Here is a 20,729-nt window from a genome sequence, read left to right as displayed (position 1 = left end):
ATAGATTATATATAATTTATGAAGAAGTGCATATAGTATATGAACAAGTATAAGTTATTAGATAAGTAAACTTCTTTAAGGGAAGCCCTACGTTGGCCATCTGATTGTAGGTAGAGAGGGATGGCCCATCTCTGTGGCCAGGAACTGTGGCCCAATACATGAGTGCAAGGACACTCCAAAACTCTGCTGGGCTTAGAGCTACTGTTTGCTGAGTGCTGCTTAACCCACTGCAATAAGGTATAGTGAAGTTGTTGCTGCAGTGGGGTGGCCATTATTGTAAGCTCTTTTGTTAGCCAGGTGGCTGCAGAGGAGAAGATAGAGAAATGAAAAGAGTTATAATTTGAAAGAAATACTAATCTTTTTACCTATGTCTTAACTTCTGACTTGGTTGAAAATGTTGAAGACCAGAACACATACTAGAAATCCACTTTGTGTGGCTGGGTGGAATACAGAAGAAAAACCAGTTGTGAGCTATTATCTTGTCACCAGAATGCTGTTTTAAAAAGTGGAATCCCTAGGTTGAAAGAGAGTAAAGAAGAAACTCAGATTGAAGTGATAAGAGCATAGTTTTTTTTTTTTGCCTATGATCTTTGTGTTTCCATACAACTATGTATGCAATCAAGGCAAAGGTACAGCACAGGCAGATGTAGAAGGAGGGGTATCAATTTTAGAAACTGTAATTGTTCAGAAATATACTGCATCACAATTGTTAGATACTGTAAAAATTTTTTAAACAACTGCCACATGAGAGTCTTAACTGTCTGGATAGAAAGACCCTAGGACACAAGAATAAATTGAGAAGGAAATTTGAAGCTGTGAAAATAAGTAATATTGAGATTCATTCAGCCTTAGGTAGTGGCTGAATAATGCCTGCTAGATCCAAAGAAATCACTTCCTTATAGATTGAATCAATATGGGCACAAGAGAGGCATGGACAGATAAGGGGGGCTTGCTAGGGTAAGTACCTCATGGAAAATCAGAGGAGAAACCCTGGGTATTCTTCATGGACTGGATTGCCCCTAATCCACAATTAGGGTTGGGGCCAATGTATTGCACATAAGGGCTATAGCGGTATGTAACAAGCCATTTATGCCTACATGTTTCAAAGACCTAATAAAGCTGTGGCTAGAGTTGGAGTGAAAACCTGTCACAAAATGCTTTTCAAGAATGATACGACTTTTTCTCTCTCCTCAGCTTGTCACAAAGGATGTTTATGATGTATATGAAGTTCTAATTGCCAACCTAGGATAGAATGAATGTGATCAGAATTTTTCTTGTCACACAGTGTGGCAAGAAAAAGGAATAAACATGAATGGGAAAGAAGAGAAATAAGGGGCTGGTTGATAAGTAGAACACAAATACAGCATGATGTTTCGTGCATTCTTGGTAACCTAATGGAAGGAAATTAAGCCCAAACAGTGGTTTCAGCCATTCTTCCTGCTCTCTGTACATTAGAAGATAAATAACTCACATACTCTGGCATTGCTGGCTACCTGTGGTAGATTGCTCATTCTCCATGATTAAGGTTGAAGCTAAGGTGGTCGAAGAGTGAGAGCTATAGGAGGAAACCAGAAGCCTCACATGGAATTTAACATTTATTGATTCTCCCAAAACAAATAGCAAATTATCTCTGGTAGATATGGGTACTGAATATACACTAATTCACAGCAACTTTGTACATTTTCAGGGACTCTGGGCCTTTATCGATAAGTTTTTGAATAAGATTTTCAGAGTAAAACAAGTTTTCTTGCACCTAGGAATTGAGAGAGTGCCTGGATTTCATATTTGGTAGTAGTTTTTCTGGTCCATCTCCCCATTCACCATGGGGGAATTTTGACGTGGAATTCAAGCAGTAAACTATTGAGAAGGGAAGCAAAATAGGACCCTGTTAGGTTACTTTCTTATAGAATATGATTAACTTTAAGGCATTATGGGATGTCGGAGGACTTGCTGAGGTTGGAGAAATCATAAAACAAAGTGGTGTGGAATTTTATGATCTAACCATAGATGCCATCACTGGCCATTTTTCTAGTGGAAGAACCAGATGGAACTTGAAGAATATCTGTTAACCAGAGGGAGATAAGTAACTGCCTATCCATGCTGCAGTGCTGGAAAACATCAGGTCCTTTCTTGTCTCTCAGGGCTATTCTGGTCTTAGTTTATGGTTTTTCAGCATTTCCTTAAAATTTGACTCACAGAACCTGTTAACTTCACTTGGGAGGAAAGACAAGAGACATTCTCAGTATTGCCTCAGGGATATCTGTATAATCCTAGAATTTCCCATGGCATGGTGGCTTGGGACCTTCCTCTAGTCTCATTACCTACTGATATTGCCTGTCCTTTATACTGATGATATTGTGCTAACTAGTGAAGATTATGTCCTCTAAAAGGACACAGTAGAATGATTATTTACTCACTTACACATTATTAATGGGTTGTCAGTCCCAACAAGATTCAGGATCATATAGTATATGTGAATTTTCTAGGGATAGTCTGATGAGACAGATAGTCTTTGATCCTGTTCAAACAGATGAAGTGAAATCCTCCTCAACACTCTATAGTACAATAAAAGATGTACAAACTATTTTTTTGGGTTGCTCAATTATTGATGAGCTTTCATCCTTACCTAGTGCAGTGCCTATGTGCACTCTGTTGACTAAGAAGGAAACCATGAGAGACCATAATGTTTCCTGGGAGGAACCATTTGAAAAGGCAAAGATTTTGACAGCTCAGGCACAGGCTGTTAGGCCTCTCTCTATCAGGTGTGCCAGTGTAGTTAGATGTCATCAGTATAGAAGTTGGCATGATTTGGACTGTCTGAGAATAACTACAATGAAAAATGCCACCTCTGGGCTTTTGGTTACAGATCTGGAAAGTTGCTGAAACTAACATATCCCTTTAGCACAGCAGTTTCTAAAGTGTGCAATGCCCTGTCATACGTGGAGCCGCTGGCTAAGACATTATCAGTATTAGACTGGCCTACTTTTAAAGTGGAGAGTGGATGGCCTATTTCACCAGCATGTAGCATAGACCCTTACTTTAAATAAGTAGCATGCAGCTGGGGAATTAGCTCAGTGGTTCCTCTGCTTGCCTCACAAGCGCAAGGACCTGAGTTCAATCCCTGGTACCAAAAAACAAAGCAAAAAAAAAAAAATGTAGCATGCATATTTACAACAACATAGTGTAATATCCAATAGCTTATTGACTCCAAAGCTATGGATGGTATTGGGCCTGTTATTTATGAAATTCCTCACCAATTCAGACTGTTGCCTCAGTGCGGTGATCTCACAAATGCATGAAGGGGTGGCCATATTTGGCAAGGGGGACTCAGTTGTCTGGTTGTTACTGTAATATGACCTTCCACTTCCACTGTATGGTTTGAGACAAAAGAATCAGAGCAAACAGTAGGCATTAGGTACTATGGCTGATAGTAGCTCTTTTTTATTCTTAATTTTTATTGGTACATTTTAGGTATACAGTATGACATTCACCACTGGGAATTTGCACCTTTATGTAATTTATCTTGGTTCTTATTTTTTTCCTCGTTCCCCTGCCCTCCCTTGAACCTTTCCAGCCCTCCCTATTTACAAAGATTTTGTTTCCATTTTCTCATATTTTTCCTTTCCCTTCTTTCCTTTCTCCTACCCCTCCCACATTCCCTTCCCCCGTTGCCCCTTTCCTTACTATTTTACATTATCTATTATACCTTTTAGTCCTTATTTATTGGAAGTTTTGTGCCATTCCTTCTGAGAACAGATTTTTTTATGTTATCTGCACTGTCTTCTATTTCTTCATTGACTTTGATCAGTCTTAGGTTATTCTTCTTTGCATCATCTAGCAGTGGCTGGATTGATTTCTCATGGTCCCTTACTATTTTTAAGAATTTTTCTTTTCCTGGCTACTAATTGCAATCCTATTTGCTATATCTGAAATTATGTCCTCAAATTGGCTTATCCTACTGCATAACCTTTCAGTGGAGTTTTTGATCTCCTGAAAATATGTGTGGAACTGTTTTATGGATTCCATTTGTTTTCTATGTTGGGGTTCCATCAAGTTCTTCATCTCCTCTATTTGTTTTTTTATCTGTGTTTGGTCTAGGTTTATTAATCTTGTCTTGCACTATGGGCACAATCTCTGTTTTTATATGAGATATTATTTCTGATTTAATTTTTTCCAGATCTTCTTTTGTTGCCAGTTCAGGGAATTAAGTTGGCTAAGTATGGGATTTTTCCCTCTTGTTTCCCTTTGGAGTTGCCTTAGATGATCTAGAAGTCTGGTTTTGAGACTTATTTACATGTCTTCTCATTTCAACAGACATAGCCTGCTGTGTCTTTATTGAGGCAACTTTTTGCTCACCCAGTAGCCTTTAATTCTCCGCAAGCCACTGAGCAGTCTTTTCTCTGCTGATCACCAGTGAACCAATTCCTGGGTTCGGAATGGTTGCCTTCTGTATCCCTGGGCTGACCTGTTGTTTGTGCAGGCTTCTGGCTGGGTGCTGTGCACACTTGGGATGGTATCTAGGCATGCCTCTGGTTAGGGCCTGGTCCTCCTATGTAGCTGTTGTCTGGGAGGACCTTTGGCTTGATGTCTGAGCAGGTTTCTGGCTGGCATCTCCATGCACTTACTGATGGTATGTGGGTGAGCCTCTGGATGTTGCTTGTGTGTCTTTGCAGCTCTTTTTTAGGCAGGTCCTTGGCTTGGGCCTGTGTGCTGATGTGGTAGGAGTCAGAGTGGGGCCTTAGCTGGACCTGCTTGGAGCTGGGCTGCTCTGGTCCACACTGCTGCTTACTGGGATCTTTGCACACTTACTGATGGTATGGGCTGTGCCTCTGGTTGATCTTAATGTAGACTGATAGTAACTCTTAAATTGTGGCCAGTGGTTATTTGTATTGATAGTTGGGCAACATTCCAAAGTCTTGTATGGTGGGTGGCATGACAAAGGGAACAATGATCATCTGTACTGGGAAAACTTCTCTGAAGATACCTGATGTAACAGCAAATGTGTAAAAGGCTACCTGATGATAGCTTCACTAGTTGTCAGGTTGATAGCGTGACTAGTCCCCGGGGGATGTCCAGTAGCCTGATGAGGGGACAGCAGGAGATGAAAGAATAATATACAAAGAACAAGAAATAAAGAATAAAGAGCAAACAATAGTTTATTACTTGTTGCGGGCAGGGAATTAATTTTGATCTCTCTCCTGGCTAAAGACCACCTGATTTTAGCTGTGTCCTGGCCAAGACCACAAGCACTGGGTTAGTCACTTTTTATGATTATATGACATAGCAAGGGGCAGATGTAGGGAATAGGAGGACTAATGCACTTAATGAGCCAGGGTTGGCTCAGTAATTATGTATACTTATGAAGGTCATGGTTAACAAGGCATTTGTGTTGTCTTGCAAGTTATAGCTAATAACCCACTTGCATTATCTAACTAATATTTCATCTTGCAGAATGGTTGCATGGAGACGTAATTCCTCAGAGGCAGTGTTTATTTGTTATAGAGATAACACAACCTCATTGATCATTGAAACCTCCTGTAGCCAAATTCATAAGCCAAATCAATAATATCTATAGCCTGCTCAGTGTAGTTTCAAGCTGGTTTCCTGCAATGAAGAAGGAACACAATGAACTCTGTATCATTTACTCCCTCACATTAAGACCACTGTCCTCTGGAAGTACAGAGACATGTGCTTTGACTGACATGCAAGTTCTGAGCCCACCTTGGGCAGTATACATGTACTTGTGAGTCTGTAGAAAGATTGGATATAAAATTGCAAAAGCAGCATAGCAGAATTCCTAAAATACAATGACTCAGTGATGACTGCACCCCAAACAATGTTAGATGAATCAGACTTGGTGAGTACTGAGCACTTTAAGCATCCTGAAATGGTGATGTATTTCATACATAACCAAGCCCTAAACCATCTCAAACCTCATTTTTGACCCACATATAAAATTGTATACAATGAAGCATTCAACCAATTCAGGGGTCTTTGATTATATTGACCTTTTGCCAAACAGTAAAGGACATAAATATGCTTTAACTGGGCAGATAAACCTACAGCTTTATATATTCCTTTCCTAATAAGTGAGCCAACAAAACTGCCACTATTAAAGGTCTTGAAAAGTGTGATGTTTGGCTACCATGCTGCATTGACAGTGACCGGGACATCCGTTTCACAGGACTTGCTGTTCAGGATTGTGGCCTAACAGGAGGCATTCACCAGCAATTGAACACTTAGGTAGCAGAGTTGGTTGAAAGAATGGCTTGTTAAAACCACAGATCTAGGACCTGTTAGGCAAATGCTTCATGGCTATGATAGTCCTTGGAGAGAAGTGTAATAAATACCCACATGTGTGGTATATATGCCTCTTATGAGCATTTAGAGTTCTTATCCAATTCTGAAGATCATGTTCACACTATGTTTAGATTCTGTACAATATTGTCAGAGTTGACACAGAGATCACTGCTGTTTTATATACTGCACACATTAAATCTAGACAAGGAGACATTTTACTGGGGCTCAGTTGTCTTGTTTACTCTAGATAGATAGATCAGCAATTTCTTGCCACACTGTGAGGAGACTCTGGCCTTCCTAACTTGGTAATCATTGATTCTGGCAGGCTCTGGACAAGTCGTCATGGCTTATCCCCTGAGTGTTCTAAAGGGGTGCTGCAGTCAGCTACTTGATCTGGCAGGCCATTTCCCCATTAGTTTTCAAGTCACACAAGGACCTGGTCCTATTTGCCAACAGATGTGGTATGCTGCACTTATAGGGGCCCTCACATGTTGTTGCTATGTTGTCTAACAGAGACAATATCACTTGCTTGTCTTCTGTGAAGCCTGTTCTGTTAATCAGGAAAGAATGCTCTGTGTACATCCCTGATATCACACATCTCATGTCACTTGTGGAAATTCAAATTTGTCTGATCCTGTCTCTTTAGGAAATTTGCTATGCCTTTGGTTTGGTTCTTGGGGCTATTGGTAGAAAAACTATTTGTTATTTCATTTTCATAATTGTTCCGTGTCTTGGATCATACCTGTGTCTCTGCTGCTGTGGATTCAGTTTTCAAAGCTGGACTAACAGCCTCAAGGCATGCCACCTACACATGATTAAAACTCCTTGATGGAAAAGGGCTTATTGTGGAAGAAGGGTGTATGAGATTGCAATGTCTCGTTACTGTAGTGGAATGAAGGGATTCAGCTTGACTTGACTACAGCTATTTGAAGTCGTAACCTCCATGATCACATCTTAATAGCTTTGGTCATTTTTCCCTGTATAGTTTCCTAGCATACTAAATAAAATTAGTACAGTTTTATGCGGAGCTTTACAACTGGCACTATTATTGACAGGAATGTGCTTAACATTTTTATAATGGCTTGAGATAAACTAGGTATATTCCAGCTTGGATAAAGTTACCTTTCTCCTGACAACTAAATGAGTTTGCTCTCTAATCTCAGTCACAGATACTCACCTTTTCTTACTTTCACTAAAGACAGACTTCTGTACATAAGCCCCCCATAAATTGCATTTGTTCAGTCCTAGATCTGCCAGCATCTTTTAGAACCTTGAGGCCAATTCTTATAATTACAAATTGTGTTTTTCTAAAACGTGGATATTAGCCTGTTGTTTTTTTATGATGCCTTTGGCTTTGGTATCAAGGTCTCATACAATGAACTTGGAAATACTCCTTTTTTTTCTACTTCTTTCTGATTTTTGGAAGCATTTGAGAAATGTTGGTATTAATTTTTTAAATGTGTGGCAAGATTTAGTACTGAAGCTGTCCGATCTGTTTCAGAACATTTTATGCTGCTGTAAAAGACTAGGTGATTTATAAAGAATAGATATTTATTTGGCTCACATTCTTAGTGTCTTGGAAGTCCAAGATTTAGAGGCCCTTCTTGCATTTCTTGCATGATATTGTTTTTGGAAAATAGAAGAGGCAAATAACCTAAGAGAGAAGGGAAGAAGATGGGCCCAACACTTTCATGATGACTGACCTACTTCCATCATATGAAATTAATGCATTTAGGAAGACTTGGCATTCTAATTCACTCTAGTAACCTTGCACTGGAACCCACCTCCCAAAATGATGGCACTGGAGAATGTTTCCAGGGAGATTAATGCAATGTATCTTTTACTGTAATTTTTAAAAAAACAAATATTGCATTTCATTAAAATGAATTTAGATTATTTAGCTCTACAAATGTGAAGTGCTTCATAAATAAAGTTTAATTTTATGTTATGTATTATGTGCATTTTTAAATGGTGATTTTAAATTGTCTCAGTATTTTCTGAATAATTTTGGGTTTTGTTTTCTTATTTAATGGCATTATTGTGTTAAGTTTCTTGCTAAGATTTTAGATTATAGCTTTTGTATTTTGAATCTTTGTTTTTATGGTTATATAAATATTTATAATTTTAAGACTTTTATCTTAAAAGGTTCTTGGTGGGATTATTTTTTAAAAACATGAAATATTTTTTCTAGTAATGTTTGTTGAAGTATATCTTGTTTTATGTAAGTATAGCTGTATTAGTTTATTCCTTGAGCCTTCTTGTTAAAACTTTTCATTTTTTATTTTCAGTTTTTCTGTGTACTCAAATATAAATTGTTTACAAGCAACATATGTTTTTTATATCCATGATCAAATTTTGTCTGTTTGAATTATTTTATTATATATACTTAAGGTGTATCGCATGATCTTTTGCTATAACTTACACATGTTGAAACCATTATTGAAGTCAAGCATATTAGTATACACATCACCTAGTTACCTCTTTTTGTATGTGTATGTGTGGTAGGAACATCTAAAACAGTGATGGTGAAACCATGGCACACATTATTCTTTTTCTCTTAAGACAAAAGATGTTAATGTATGAGTTGCTTTTTCTAAACTAACACCTCAGTATTCAGACTTAATTGCAGTATTGAAATTTTGTGATAAATAAGTGGGTGTTGGGTTGCAGTTTGGCATTTGGTCTCTAAAAGGTTCACTATCACTGACCTAAAATCTACTTCTAGCAAATTTCCAGTATAAAGTACAATATTATTAACTATGACCCTAATGATGTACATTAAATATCCAGATCTATTCTTACTGCATATCGGCAACTTTGTACCCTTTGTCCTAAATCCTCCTCCCCATTTCTCACCCAATCCTTCGCCTCTGGCAACTACCATTATATTCTCTCTTTATATTTGTATGACTTTATTTTAAGGACTGCACATGTAAGTGATACCATGCAATACTTTTCCTTCTGTGTCTGGCCTGTTTTACTTAAAATCATATGCTCTAGGTTTATCCATTTTTGTATTAAGTGTAATATTTAACCCATTTATATTTAACATATGGAGTGGTATATTTAAAATCTGTGCTTTATATTTTGTTTTGCTTTTATCCTATATATTTTAGATTCTTATATGTTTTCTTTCCTTGCTTTTTTTTTTTTTTAGATGAAAACTGGATGACACAGGGGCATTGTGAACTTATTTTCAAATAGTTGTTTCTACAAGGCCATAAACTGATACTTCTTTGAAATAATATCTAGTTGAAATATTTCAGATAATATGAGGAAAATATTGCTTATGCACATGTACGTGCAGAGAATATCCCTTATAAAAATGTTTAAGAACTTTGTCAGAATATTCCCAGAAAGCCAAAGCCTAGAAGCTTATTATTATTTGGTAGTGTAATGTTAGTGGACAGAAAGACATTATCTGTTTGATTTACTCTCTGACTTATTTGTGACACATAGGATAACACTTTTTGAAATGAACTATTGATTAAATGGATAAATAAATGAACTTACTGTAGTTAAAATATATTTCAAAGAACAATGCAGCGGACTCATAAGACTTTATTTTAAGATATTTTTCTGATGCTTTAAAATACAAACTTAGGTGAGTACTAAACATTTCTGGGTTTCAGTTTACTCATCATTGGATCATGGTGAAGATTTAATAATATAAAGGATGTCAAATTGTTTTGAAACTCGACATTTCTAGGTTCATATGGTATATGTAGCAGTACCAATTTTATGACATTTTATTTATTAAAACCTATTTATATTGTCCCAATATTAAAAAAAATAAAAGTCTGCTTTCTTTTCAATGTTGAAGTACACATAAATATTTAACTATCAGATCATGAACATCTAAAGGAAAAAATTAGTGCTACTTTTTATTTTTTAAGGATAATAACTTTATTAAACATTACAACTTTTAATGTGCTTTTACTTTATGTTACCTTTCTTACTCCTACTAGCTTTGTTAGGTAGAGAGCTTTATGCTTAGGAGTCAGAGCCATGTTACTTGAATTTAAGTACCAATTATGACTTTTACCTCCTTTTTTTGCTTGTAACATTGGATGTCATTTTATTTCTCTGTATCTTCATTTTCTAATATGTACAGTGGGAATAATAACAGCACCTATCTCATAGGGATTGTTGTGAGGATCAAATAGGTTTGGACATTAGCAATTAGGACAATATGCTAAGAAACTCTGTGACATATCAATATGCTCAAAACTGCTAATTTTTTATTATAATTAATGTGTATAGTAACTGTATTAATGAAAATTGTTAGCCTTATTTAATATAAGAATAAATGTTCATATTGCAGTTTATGTAATCATTTTTTATTGAGAAAATAGAGATTGGAAGAAGTTAAATGAATTTACCAAAGTCACTTAGTGACAAAACTAAAACTAATTTAAGTCTTCTAACTCCATGTTTTTATCACTGTGTAAAATATTTTGCCTTCTACAACAGAAGCTTTTGTAATTTTTGGATTAGTAGTTGGAAAACAATTGAGGGATACCTGGGAATTCTAAGAACAACTAAAAGAACGATTAAGATGAATGTCTTTGATCCTCCTTTGTACTTTAATATAGTGAAAGTTAATATAAATGCAAGTAAAAGTTTAATATAAATGTTTTGGTCTCAGCAATACAGTACTAACATTCTTTTTAAGGTAATTTAGTTCTATTGGAGAAAATGGAAGTCACGTTTCATGCTTATAAATAATTTTATCATTATTATTCTTTTGTAGCAACTACATCTAATGTTTATTTTAGAACTTTATGTATTCTTTATTCTCGTAGAATTTTGGAATATAACAAGAACAATACAAACTACATAGGCCTGTTATGAGACTCAACAAGTCCCAATATATTTGAGGTAGTTTGTATGCAATAAAGCTTAATATATGTGAGAGTTATCATGATCATTATTCTAACTAGAGAGCAGAAATTTGTGATTCTTCTCTTGTTTATTGAGGTTTACTACAAGTTTCATATAGCATCCTAACCTGTCAAAGACAATTGTTGCATAAAAGGGTCTGGGTTATAAGGGCCAGGCAAAGCTGCTTGCACCATAACCTAGACTAGCTGAAATCCTTCTTTGCTTTGAGGTGATTTAGGGTTGGCGGCCTTACAGACTGAGTGCTGAAACTATTAGTACTGCCTGATGATGAATGTCAATAACATAGTTCACAATATTTAAAGATTATGTACCATTAAGCCTTATGTACTTTATTAAAAGATAATTCTTTTAATTTTTATTACCAGGTAACCTTGGCCGGGTAGACCAGGTCTCTGAGTTTGAGTATGATCTGTTCATTAGGCCGGACACCTGTAATCCACGCTTCCGAGTTTGGTTCAACTTTACTGTTGAAAATGTGAAAGAATTACAGGTGAGAGAAATAGTGGCTACCATCATGTAATTTTGGTAAGAAGAATATCCTTATTTTCTTTGACAATTATCAAAATAATGACTATATTAAAATATATTTTTGCAAGTCTATAGCAATGATAGTTTTCTTTCAAGAGATACAGAGCAATAGGTGAGGTATGCTGACTTTTATTATCTGATGGCTATTAAATAATCAAATATTTTGTCTAAAAATGAAGTATTCTTGGGCTGGGTATTTAGCTCATTGGTTCCGTCACCTGCCTCACAAGCAGAAGGTCCTGAGTTTGATCTTCAGTGCCAAAAAAATTAAAAATAAATAAATAGAAATAAAGTATTTTTTATTGATATAACCATTAGCATGGTATGCTAGTCTTCCCTGAAAGACATTATAAAGAGATATTGGAAGTGAGTTACTATTATGTTTATATCTCTTCCTTGTAAAGACTTATGAGAAGCATTTCTTAGAGGCCTCAATTTTAGAAGAAGCTGTTCTTCTTCTGTATTGTTTGTATTTTTTTAATTGAGTTTATTGGTACAATCTAGGTATACAATATAGTTACATTCATCATTGAGATTCTGTACCTTTACATAATAGGTCTTGGTTCTCATTTTTTCCCCTTGTCCCTGCCCTCCCTTCACCCCCTCCTCCCCTCCCCATTTACAAACACTTTATTTCCATTTTTTCAGTTTCTCATATTTTTTTCCTCTCCCTTATTACCTTTCCCCCACCCTTCCCGCTTTCCCTACACCTTTAGCCCTTTACTTCCTACTTCACATTATTAATTATCTCATTAGGATCCTGTGTACTATTATAGTTTTTCACACCAAAGAAACTATTCGGTATTGCAGTTAAAGAAATCTCTGTATGAACATTAAAAATAGGGAATCCTAAAATAAAACTAAAAAGGAAAGTAAAAGAGTAAAGGCAATGATGTAACATTAAAATAATCCTTAATTCTGGGATGAAAATGGTCCCCAAACATATATAAATTGGTTCTTGCTCTTATAGTCTTATCTTATTCTTTTTTTCATTATTTAGAGAATACTTTATTAGTTTCTGTAATGAAACCCACGTAGATATGACCTCACATATTCTGCAAAGTTCTGTTGCTGTTGTGGTACCTGGCACCATTTCTTTTTTAAATTAGCATCTTAATCATCATCTGGAAAGAGAACATTCTAGAGTAATATCATTAAATGTAGCTGAGATAAAGCACGGTCCCTACTATGTATCATAAAGCACGTACAAGATATTTTACATTCATAGAGGTATGATACAGTACCGTCCTACATCAATAATAATACTACAATCAGTTTTGGTTTGAAATTTACTTTGTCTGCAAATAAGATTGCTACCCCTGTTTTTTTCTGAGCTCCTGTTACATGGAGAATTGTTTTCTATCTTTTCGCTTTCAGTCTACCCTACTATGTATCATAAAGCACGTACAAGATATTTTACATTCATAGAGGTATGATACAGTACCGTCCTACATCAATAATAATACTACAATCAGTTTTGGTTTGAAATTTACTTTGTCTGCAAATAAGATTGCTACCCCTGTTTTTTTCTGAGCTCCTGTTACATGGAGAATTGTTTTCTATCTTTTCGCTTTCAGTCTATGGGCTTCTTTTTGCACTAGGCGTGTTTCTTGTATACAACATATTGTTGGATTTTGCTTCTTATTCCATTTTGCCAGTCTATTTCTCTTTATTGGTGAGTTGAGGCCATTGACATTGATGGTTATAACTGATATGTACTGATTTATTATTGACATATTACTGGCCTTTTGTTGACTCTTTTTCTTTTTCACCTTCTCCTTTTAATTTCTTGCCTTGCCTATTTGATTTGCTCTGTTGGGCCTCATGGATTGTTTGTATTTTTAAGACAACATTTAAAAAGAAGCTGCTCATATTTTCCCTTTGCTTTGGGTGGTGGAAAACTCAGAGTCTATTTTACACTTCTCTTTAGCAACTCCAGATAACTTTTTGATTGTGTTTCATGTGCCAGGATTGTGAATATTATAAATATATTAATTTGCCTTTAATCCTGATTTCCTCAGGCCCATCTTCTTAGTTGTTTTTCATAATCATTTTCAAATCTTATTTTTCATGAAAGATTATTGATGAATAAACAGTGATGAAAGTATAATCCTAGGAAGTTACCACTCTATTCTATTTAGACAGCTGATCATGGAAGACTGTGTGCAACCTTTATGCACACTGTAGTTTTATGATTACTTTAAGTAGATGAAGAATAGCCGTGTTTCCCAACATCTACCTTTTTTTTTCCAGACATATGAGACAAAGTGAGGAGTTTATTTCCTCTCTTAAATCAACCATTGGCTAACTTCTTCCTGGTTACTTGCTCCTATTCCCCTCAGCTGATATTTAAATCCTGTGTTAAGCATTGTTCCTGGAATTAGGGCTTCTGAGTGTTTCTCCACACAGTGCTGTTTCTCTCATACTGGCTTCAGCAAAAGGGGAGCAGGGTGCAGCCACTTCATTTTACTACCACTTATCTTAATTCTCTACAATACAACTTATATAGGACTGAAAGTATGTAAGATTGCTGAAGTTTAGGGGCTAACTGGAGTAAATCAAATGGAGGAGAGATCTCTAAATTGTTCACTTAATAAGATTTATCTCATAATTTTAGGACTGGGAGATAAGAAAAGTTAAAATACACATAAGGAGACAACTTTAGTTCCTACTTTTGCTTCTTTGTTTTACTTATTCTCCTATGACAAAAGTTCCTTTGTCAATTTTTCACAATAACAACATCATATTCCTTCTCTCTCCTGACTTTGGCTTAGGAGAAGCCAAATTTTACCTCTAGAGGTTTGCCTAAACCTAGAATTGCCCTTCTTATCCACAAAATAAGTCAATAATCCTCAAAATGTATTTTCATGTTACTGAGTCTGGAGCATATAACTCATAGCAGGAGGCTTTAGCCACATGTATTGGACTGATTGCACATTTGGGCCCCCTACAAGGATCTCTTTCTGTCATAAGGTAAATGTCTACCTTCTCATTTCTCTGTCAGTGTTCTGTGTCATGCCAGTAACTCACAGTTGTCACATACACATTATTTTGAAAAACAAACAGTAATTTTGAAGAAGTATAGATAAATAATGTGAATTGAGAAACATTTCTTGAAAGCAATATAATTTGGCAAAATATTTAAATTCATAAAAAAGGTTAATTTTATCCTATTTGCATAGTGTACATACATTCTTTAGCTTGTCTACTTCATCCAAAAACATGTTATGTTTAGAAATGGGGCTGATTACTTTTCAAAATACAGAATCATGTATCCTCATTATGACCCTTGACAAATAGTAACTTAGTAGCTGTAAGATTACAGTGTTTCTTTAACCTAGGGTTATATTAATTTCTGGCTTCATTGTTCATATACTGCAGTTTCTATATAGATTGTCTTTGTATAGTTTAAGGAGGGGAATATGGGTGAGTGCTTAGAGACTTGAGGAAATGTGTTACTTTAGTTACACTAAAAGAGATAGTCTTTTGAACAGATTTCTCGTGCTTTCCAAACTTTCTTGTTTACTGTACTTTGCTTACATGGACAATGTTTTTATTGTTTAAAATGTCACAGGCACAATGTTAAAATTTTCACATTATATGTTAAAACTATACAGTCTCTATGGAAACCTTATCTGTCAATTAAGCAAGTAACATGATGTATAATGAGTATTCTCAGAAGGGAGTTGGGCATGTTTTTACTTTTACAGTTGTTAGAGCTAATATTTTCTTTGCCTGTCTGAGGTCTGTCTACATATCCAGTGCTAGCCCCCCCTGCTTGTTACACATAGAAATCACAAATATGTTTATCTGGTATCCTGGAGTCTGATGCTTTATCAGCCTCTTTCAGTGGGCTACTCTCTCATCAACTGTAATCACATTTTAGTCATGAAATCTTTCCCAAGAAGGTATAAAGATCTGCTGGAAAGATGTAATATTTATCTCTAGCTCACAGGATATTTGTTTTCATGGTTGTGTACATGGAGGAGAATGGTTTTACTATTAGTTTGACTTGTGAGGTCTGTTTTTATAATGTCTCTTCCTACAATCTTCTTTCATCTCTCAGTTTCCATTAAAATGCAGGCTGCATAAATGTGATCTACTCAAGAACCTTATTTAGGGCTTGGTACTAGCAGAAAAAAAATATTACTTATCATATACTGACTCCATTAAATGAACGTTAAAAATTGAAGCACAGGTCTAGCTTTGTGGTTATTTTTCTTGATGTTTTTAGAAAGTGATCAAAGCTTGGAATATGTGGTGCTGTATGCCAGGACTGGTATATTAACCCCCTAAAAGATAGTTGTTAAAGAGTAAATTTGTACGAGTTGATGAAAACTAAACATCCTGGTACCTTTATTAAAAAGTAATTTTCTCTCTGAAAAACTTATATTAAATATTCCTATGTGGAAATTTATTGTTGATGCAGACAGAATGCTTGTGTGATATGAAAGCGAATCTTTCTATTTTAAATACTCATGATAAAACTTTAGCCAATAAGAGTAAATAAATTGATATGCCTAGACTATTTAAACTGTTATTTTTCTTTCTATATTTTTTAATCTCCTTGAATTTATCTTTCCTTTTTCTGCTTATGAAAGTAGCCAGTGCTTAAGGTAGGAAATTTGGAAAATATAGATAATTTTCAAAAGCAGACAACAAGCACGCATACATATGTGTATACACATATCTATTGTCTTATGAGTCAGACACAAGTGCTATTAACTTTTGAAATGTTTATTTCTAGGCTTATTTTATTTTCTGTTTTATTTCTGGAGCATAATTAAATTTGTACTCTATATATAATTGTTATGCTTTCCTTCTAAAGAACTTGTCATGGCTTATATCTTGATGTTCTCCCAAAGCTTCATGTACTCATAGGTGGAGCATTTTGGAGTGACTGGACCATGGGTGTGTGATGCTGGATCAGCTCCCAGAGTGGCTTAGCATTATTTCTGAGTGTGGATGGTAGATTGACTGAAGAGAGAATGTCTACCCTATGTTTGAGTGGCACCACCCAGCAGTAGCCTGGATGGAATCAAAAGACAAAGCAGAAGGAAGGTGCTGCTGCCTTCTGCCTGCCACACTATGAACTGTTTTTCTTCTGCCATGCTCCCTACCTTGGAGACACCTGACTATAGACTGAAACTTGTATAAACCTGTCAGCTAAAACAAACCTTTCCTCCTTTAATTTGTGGGTGTTGAGTGTTTTGTCCCAGCAACAAAAAATTAAATAAGACAAAACCTAAGGTTATCCACAAGCAATTTTGTGTCGTTAAAAACCTGATAAACATAGCTGTCCAACAGTAATTTATTTGGCCATTTCCCTATTCTTAGGCATAAAGATTATTTTCTATTGTGTGTTGTGATAATAACACTGTAATGAACATCTTTACGCAGAGAATGTGACCTCATTTTATTTTGCTTCTTTAGTACAAGTCATATGAGGGGACAAGTCATATGAGGAAAGTATATGTATATCATAAAGACCTTTTATGTATATTTCTAAAGTGTTGCCCAAAAGTTTACCCCATTTTGTTTTCTTATCAACAGATGTCTTGAATTTAATGCTTGAATCGTTTTATGAGTTCAGATGTTTACATATCCAGAGGAAAATGCTTTTTATCCCTCATTTTCTTTGAAGCTTCACTCAAGTAATTTATGATGCTATGTATCAAGCTTCTAATCATAAAGAAATTAATTGCTTTCCAGAAATGACGTGAAACAGCAAAACAGATTCATTTAATATTTTTTCTTTTTTCTGAGTACATCAATTCTGTTTTATCTACATATGCCAACAGATCATCCACTGAGTTATGAAAATGAGTATGATAAAGTGTTTCTTGAGCCAGGTGTAGTGTGGTATACATTGCTAGGCCGAGGCAGGAATAGTGCTTGAGTTCAGGACCTCAGTTCCATCCTGGGAAAGATAGTGAAGTCTCACATCTTAAAAAAAGTATGTCCTGGATTTTTATAAGGAGGAATGTAGATTAAACACACACACACACACACACAAACACACACACACACACACTTATATATCACGTGTTTAAATTTGACTTTAAAATTATAGTGCTAGAAAACTACTACTTTTTCCATTCTGCCTTTACTCAACTTCCACTTTTTGCTGCTCCTCCTTTCAAAAATCTGTTGTCACTAATTATCCTCATTACTATAAGGAAAATGTAGTGGATTCTTTTGTTAGACAAAGCTGTGTCTTAAAAGCTTAGATCTGCTACTAACAGATTCTTTGACCTTGGGAAAGTTATTGATCTCTTTATATTACCAATTTCTATGTGTATTCAATAAGAGTAGAATTATTTAATAAGGTTAAAAGCTAATAGTAGTACTAAGGTTTATGTAAGAATTACAAGTGGCAATGCATATAAAATATTACAGCTAATGCTTGGTAAATAAAACTATTTAATAAATGTTTGCTATTAATATTGCAGTGATTATAATCCTACAAAGTAGAACAGAGATTATCATTTTCTCTGTTATTCATTTTATTATAGTAATAGTCAACATTTACTGAACAGTTGCAGATATTATTCTAAATCATACATTAAATACTTCATTTAATCTTCAATCCTTTACAGTAACTACTATTATTACCACCCAACCTATACTACAGATGAAGAAATTAAGGAACAGAAAGAATGAATAGCTTTCTGAAGGTCACATGATTAGTAAGTAGTATATCTAGGATTTGTACTTCAGTAGTCACTGTTAGAAATTTTCACTATATAAAATTTGGAAAATATTAATAAATATTTAGAGCAGGAAGCAACAACAAAACAACACCCTCAAAATCATCATCCTCTGAATTACCATGACATTTTTTGACATATTTACTTATGAGTTTGTTTTCTATTTTTTTAACTAATTTTATTTGTACATTTTAGGTATGCAATATAATGACATTCATCATTGGAAATTTGTACCTTTACATGCTCTATCTTGGTTCTTATTTTTTCCCCATTCCCATACCCTCCCTTCAACTCCTCCATACCTTCCTATTTATCAAGACTTTGTTTCTATTTTTCATTTTCTCATATTAATTCCATTCCTTTCTTTCCTTTCCCCAGTCCCTCCCACTTCCCCTTCCCCTTTGTACATTTTCTTCCTATTTCACAATATCTGTTATGCCTTTTGATCCTTATTTACACTTTCAGTTTCTCATACTAGAGAAACTATTCAGTATTTACACGTCTGATTTATTTTACTTAATGAGTATGGCCTCAATGTGCAACCATTTTGCTATAATCTCTTTAATTTCTCATTCTTTGTGGCTGAGTAGTACTCTATTTTATAAAAAAATTTACTTGGTCTCCAGTTGATGGGCAATTGGCCTGTTTCCAAGTGTTAGCTATTAAAACTGTGGTGCCATGAACTTGGGTGCACATATATTGTTGTGGTATGATTTTTTTAAATTCTTTTGGGATAATATCCAGTAAGAAACAGCAGGGTAAAATAGGACCTCTAATCCTAGTTTTTTAAAGTATTTCCATACTGATTTCCACAGTGGTTACACCAGTCTACACTCCCGCTAACAGTGGAGTAGGGTTGCTTTTTTCCCATAGCCCCGCCACTGTTTGTTATTGGTTGATTTCATGATAGCAGCCATTCTGTCTGAGGTGGAATCTCAGTGTTTTCATTTACATTTCTTGAATGACCTGTGATGTTAAACATTTTTTCATGTTTGTTTTTGAAATATATTATTTTCTGTCTTCAGCGATTGTCTTAATCTTTTTTCTACTGTCTCTCAAAATATCATGCAAAATAGAAAAACCAATAGCTAAAATTTAGTACCTAATCACACTAATACAAATCTAGAATGAGAAAGGAAGTTCTTTATTTACTAAGGAAATTCTGCTAAGAATCAATATCAACCATTAAACAAAGTGGTAGAAGTTTAAAAGCATTCTCTTTAAAATCAAATAAGATTTAGCTATTACAAACTGTGCCGCTATAAACATGGGTGCACATACTTCTCTGTGATATGATTCTTTTAGTTCTCTTGGAAGGATACCCAGTAGAGGGATGGCTGGGTCAAATGGAACCTCCAGTCCAAGCTCTTTGAGGTATCTCCATATTGATTTCCATAGTGGTTGCACTAGTCTGCACTCCCACCAACAATGGAGGAGGGTTCCTTTCTCCCCCCAACCCCGCCAACATTTGTTATTGTGTGATTTCTTGATAGCAGCCATTCTTTGTGGGGTGAGGTGGAATCTCAGTGTTGTTTTCATCTGCATCTCTCGAATGACCAGTGATGTGGAACATTTTTTCATATATTTTCTTGCTGCTTTTACTTCTTTGTATGAGAAATGTCTGTTCATTTCAGATGCCCATTTTTGAATCGGGTCTTTATATTTGGGGGGACTGATTGTTTTGAGTTCTTTATATATCCTTGATAATAGTCCTTTGTCTGAGGTACAGCTGGTAAAAATTTTTTCCCACATTGTAAATTGTCTCTTAGTTCTGCTAATGGTTTCTTTTGAAGTACAGAAGCTTTTTAGTAATATGAGATCCCAGTTGTTGATTCTTTCTGCTAGTTCCCGTGCTACTGAGGATTTGTTCATAAAGTCTTTTCCTATACCAATGTCTTCCAGAGATCTGCCTAACTTACCTTCCAGCAAGTTTAATGTTTCTGTTTTAATATTTAGATCTTTAATCCATTTGGATTTTTAATTTAGTGCATGATGGAAGATAAGGGTCTAATTTTAATCTCTGGCAGGTTGACATCCAGTTTTTCCAACACCATTTATTAAAGAGGCTATCTTTCCTCCACTGAGGATGGTGAGCTCCTTTGTCAAAGATGAGGTAGCTGAGTACATCTGCATTTGTTTTTGTGTCTTCCAGTCTGTTCCACTGATCCTCAGGCCTATTTCTTTGCCAGTACCATGCTGTTTTTATCACAGTGGCTTTTTTGTAATTATTTGCAGTTGCATGATTGTCTTAAAAAATCTACAGGCTGTTGCCTATAATGGCTTTTG

General features: G+C 35.3%; 1 protein-coding gene across 3 annotated transcripts in view; it reads left to right on the top strand.

Annotated features, from left to right (window-relative positions):
- Positions 1–20,729, top strand: part of Agbl4 (ATP/GTP binding protein like 4) — a 1,213,327-nt gene that overhangs the window by 186,796 nt on the left and 1,005,802 nt on the right. For all 3 annotated transcript variants that reach the window (XM_010610280.3, XM_033767837.1, XM_033767835.1), the window contains exon 3: positions 11,571–11,695. In XM_010610280.3, the coding sequence (XP_010608582.1) occupies positions 11,571–11,695 (125 nt within the window). The remainder of the gene's footprint in view (positions 1–11,570; positions 11,696–20,729) is intronic.

The sequence above is a fragment of the Fukomys damarensis genome, unplaced genomic scaffold, assembly GCF_012274545.1.
Source record: "Fukomys damarensis isolate Sample0158 unplaced genomic scaffold, DMR_v1.0_HiC HiC_scaffold_23, whole genome shotgun sequence".
NCBI classification, from domain to species: Eukaryota; Metazoa; Chordata; class Mammalia; order Rodentia; family Bathyergidae; genus Fukomys; species Fukomys damarensis.
Note: the sequence above shows the minus strand (reverse complement) of the source record. Positions and strands in the feature narration are given on the sequence as shown.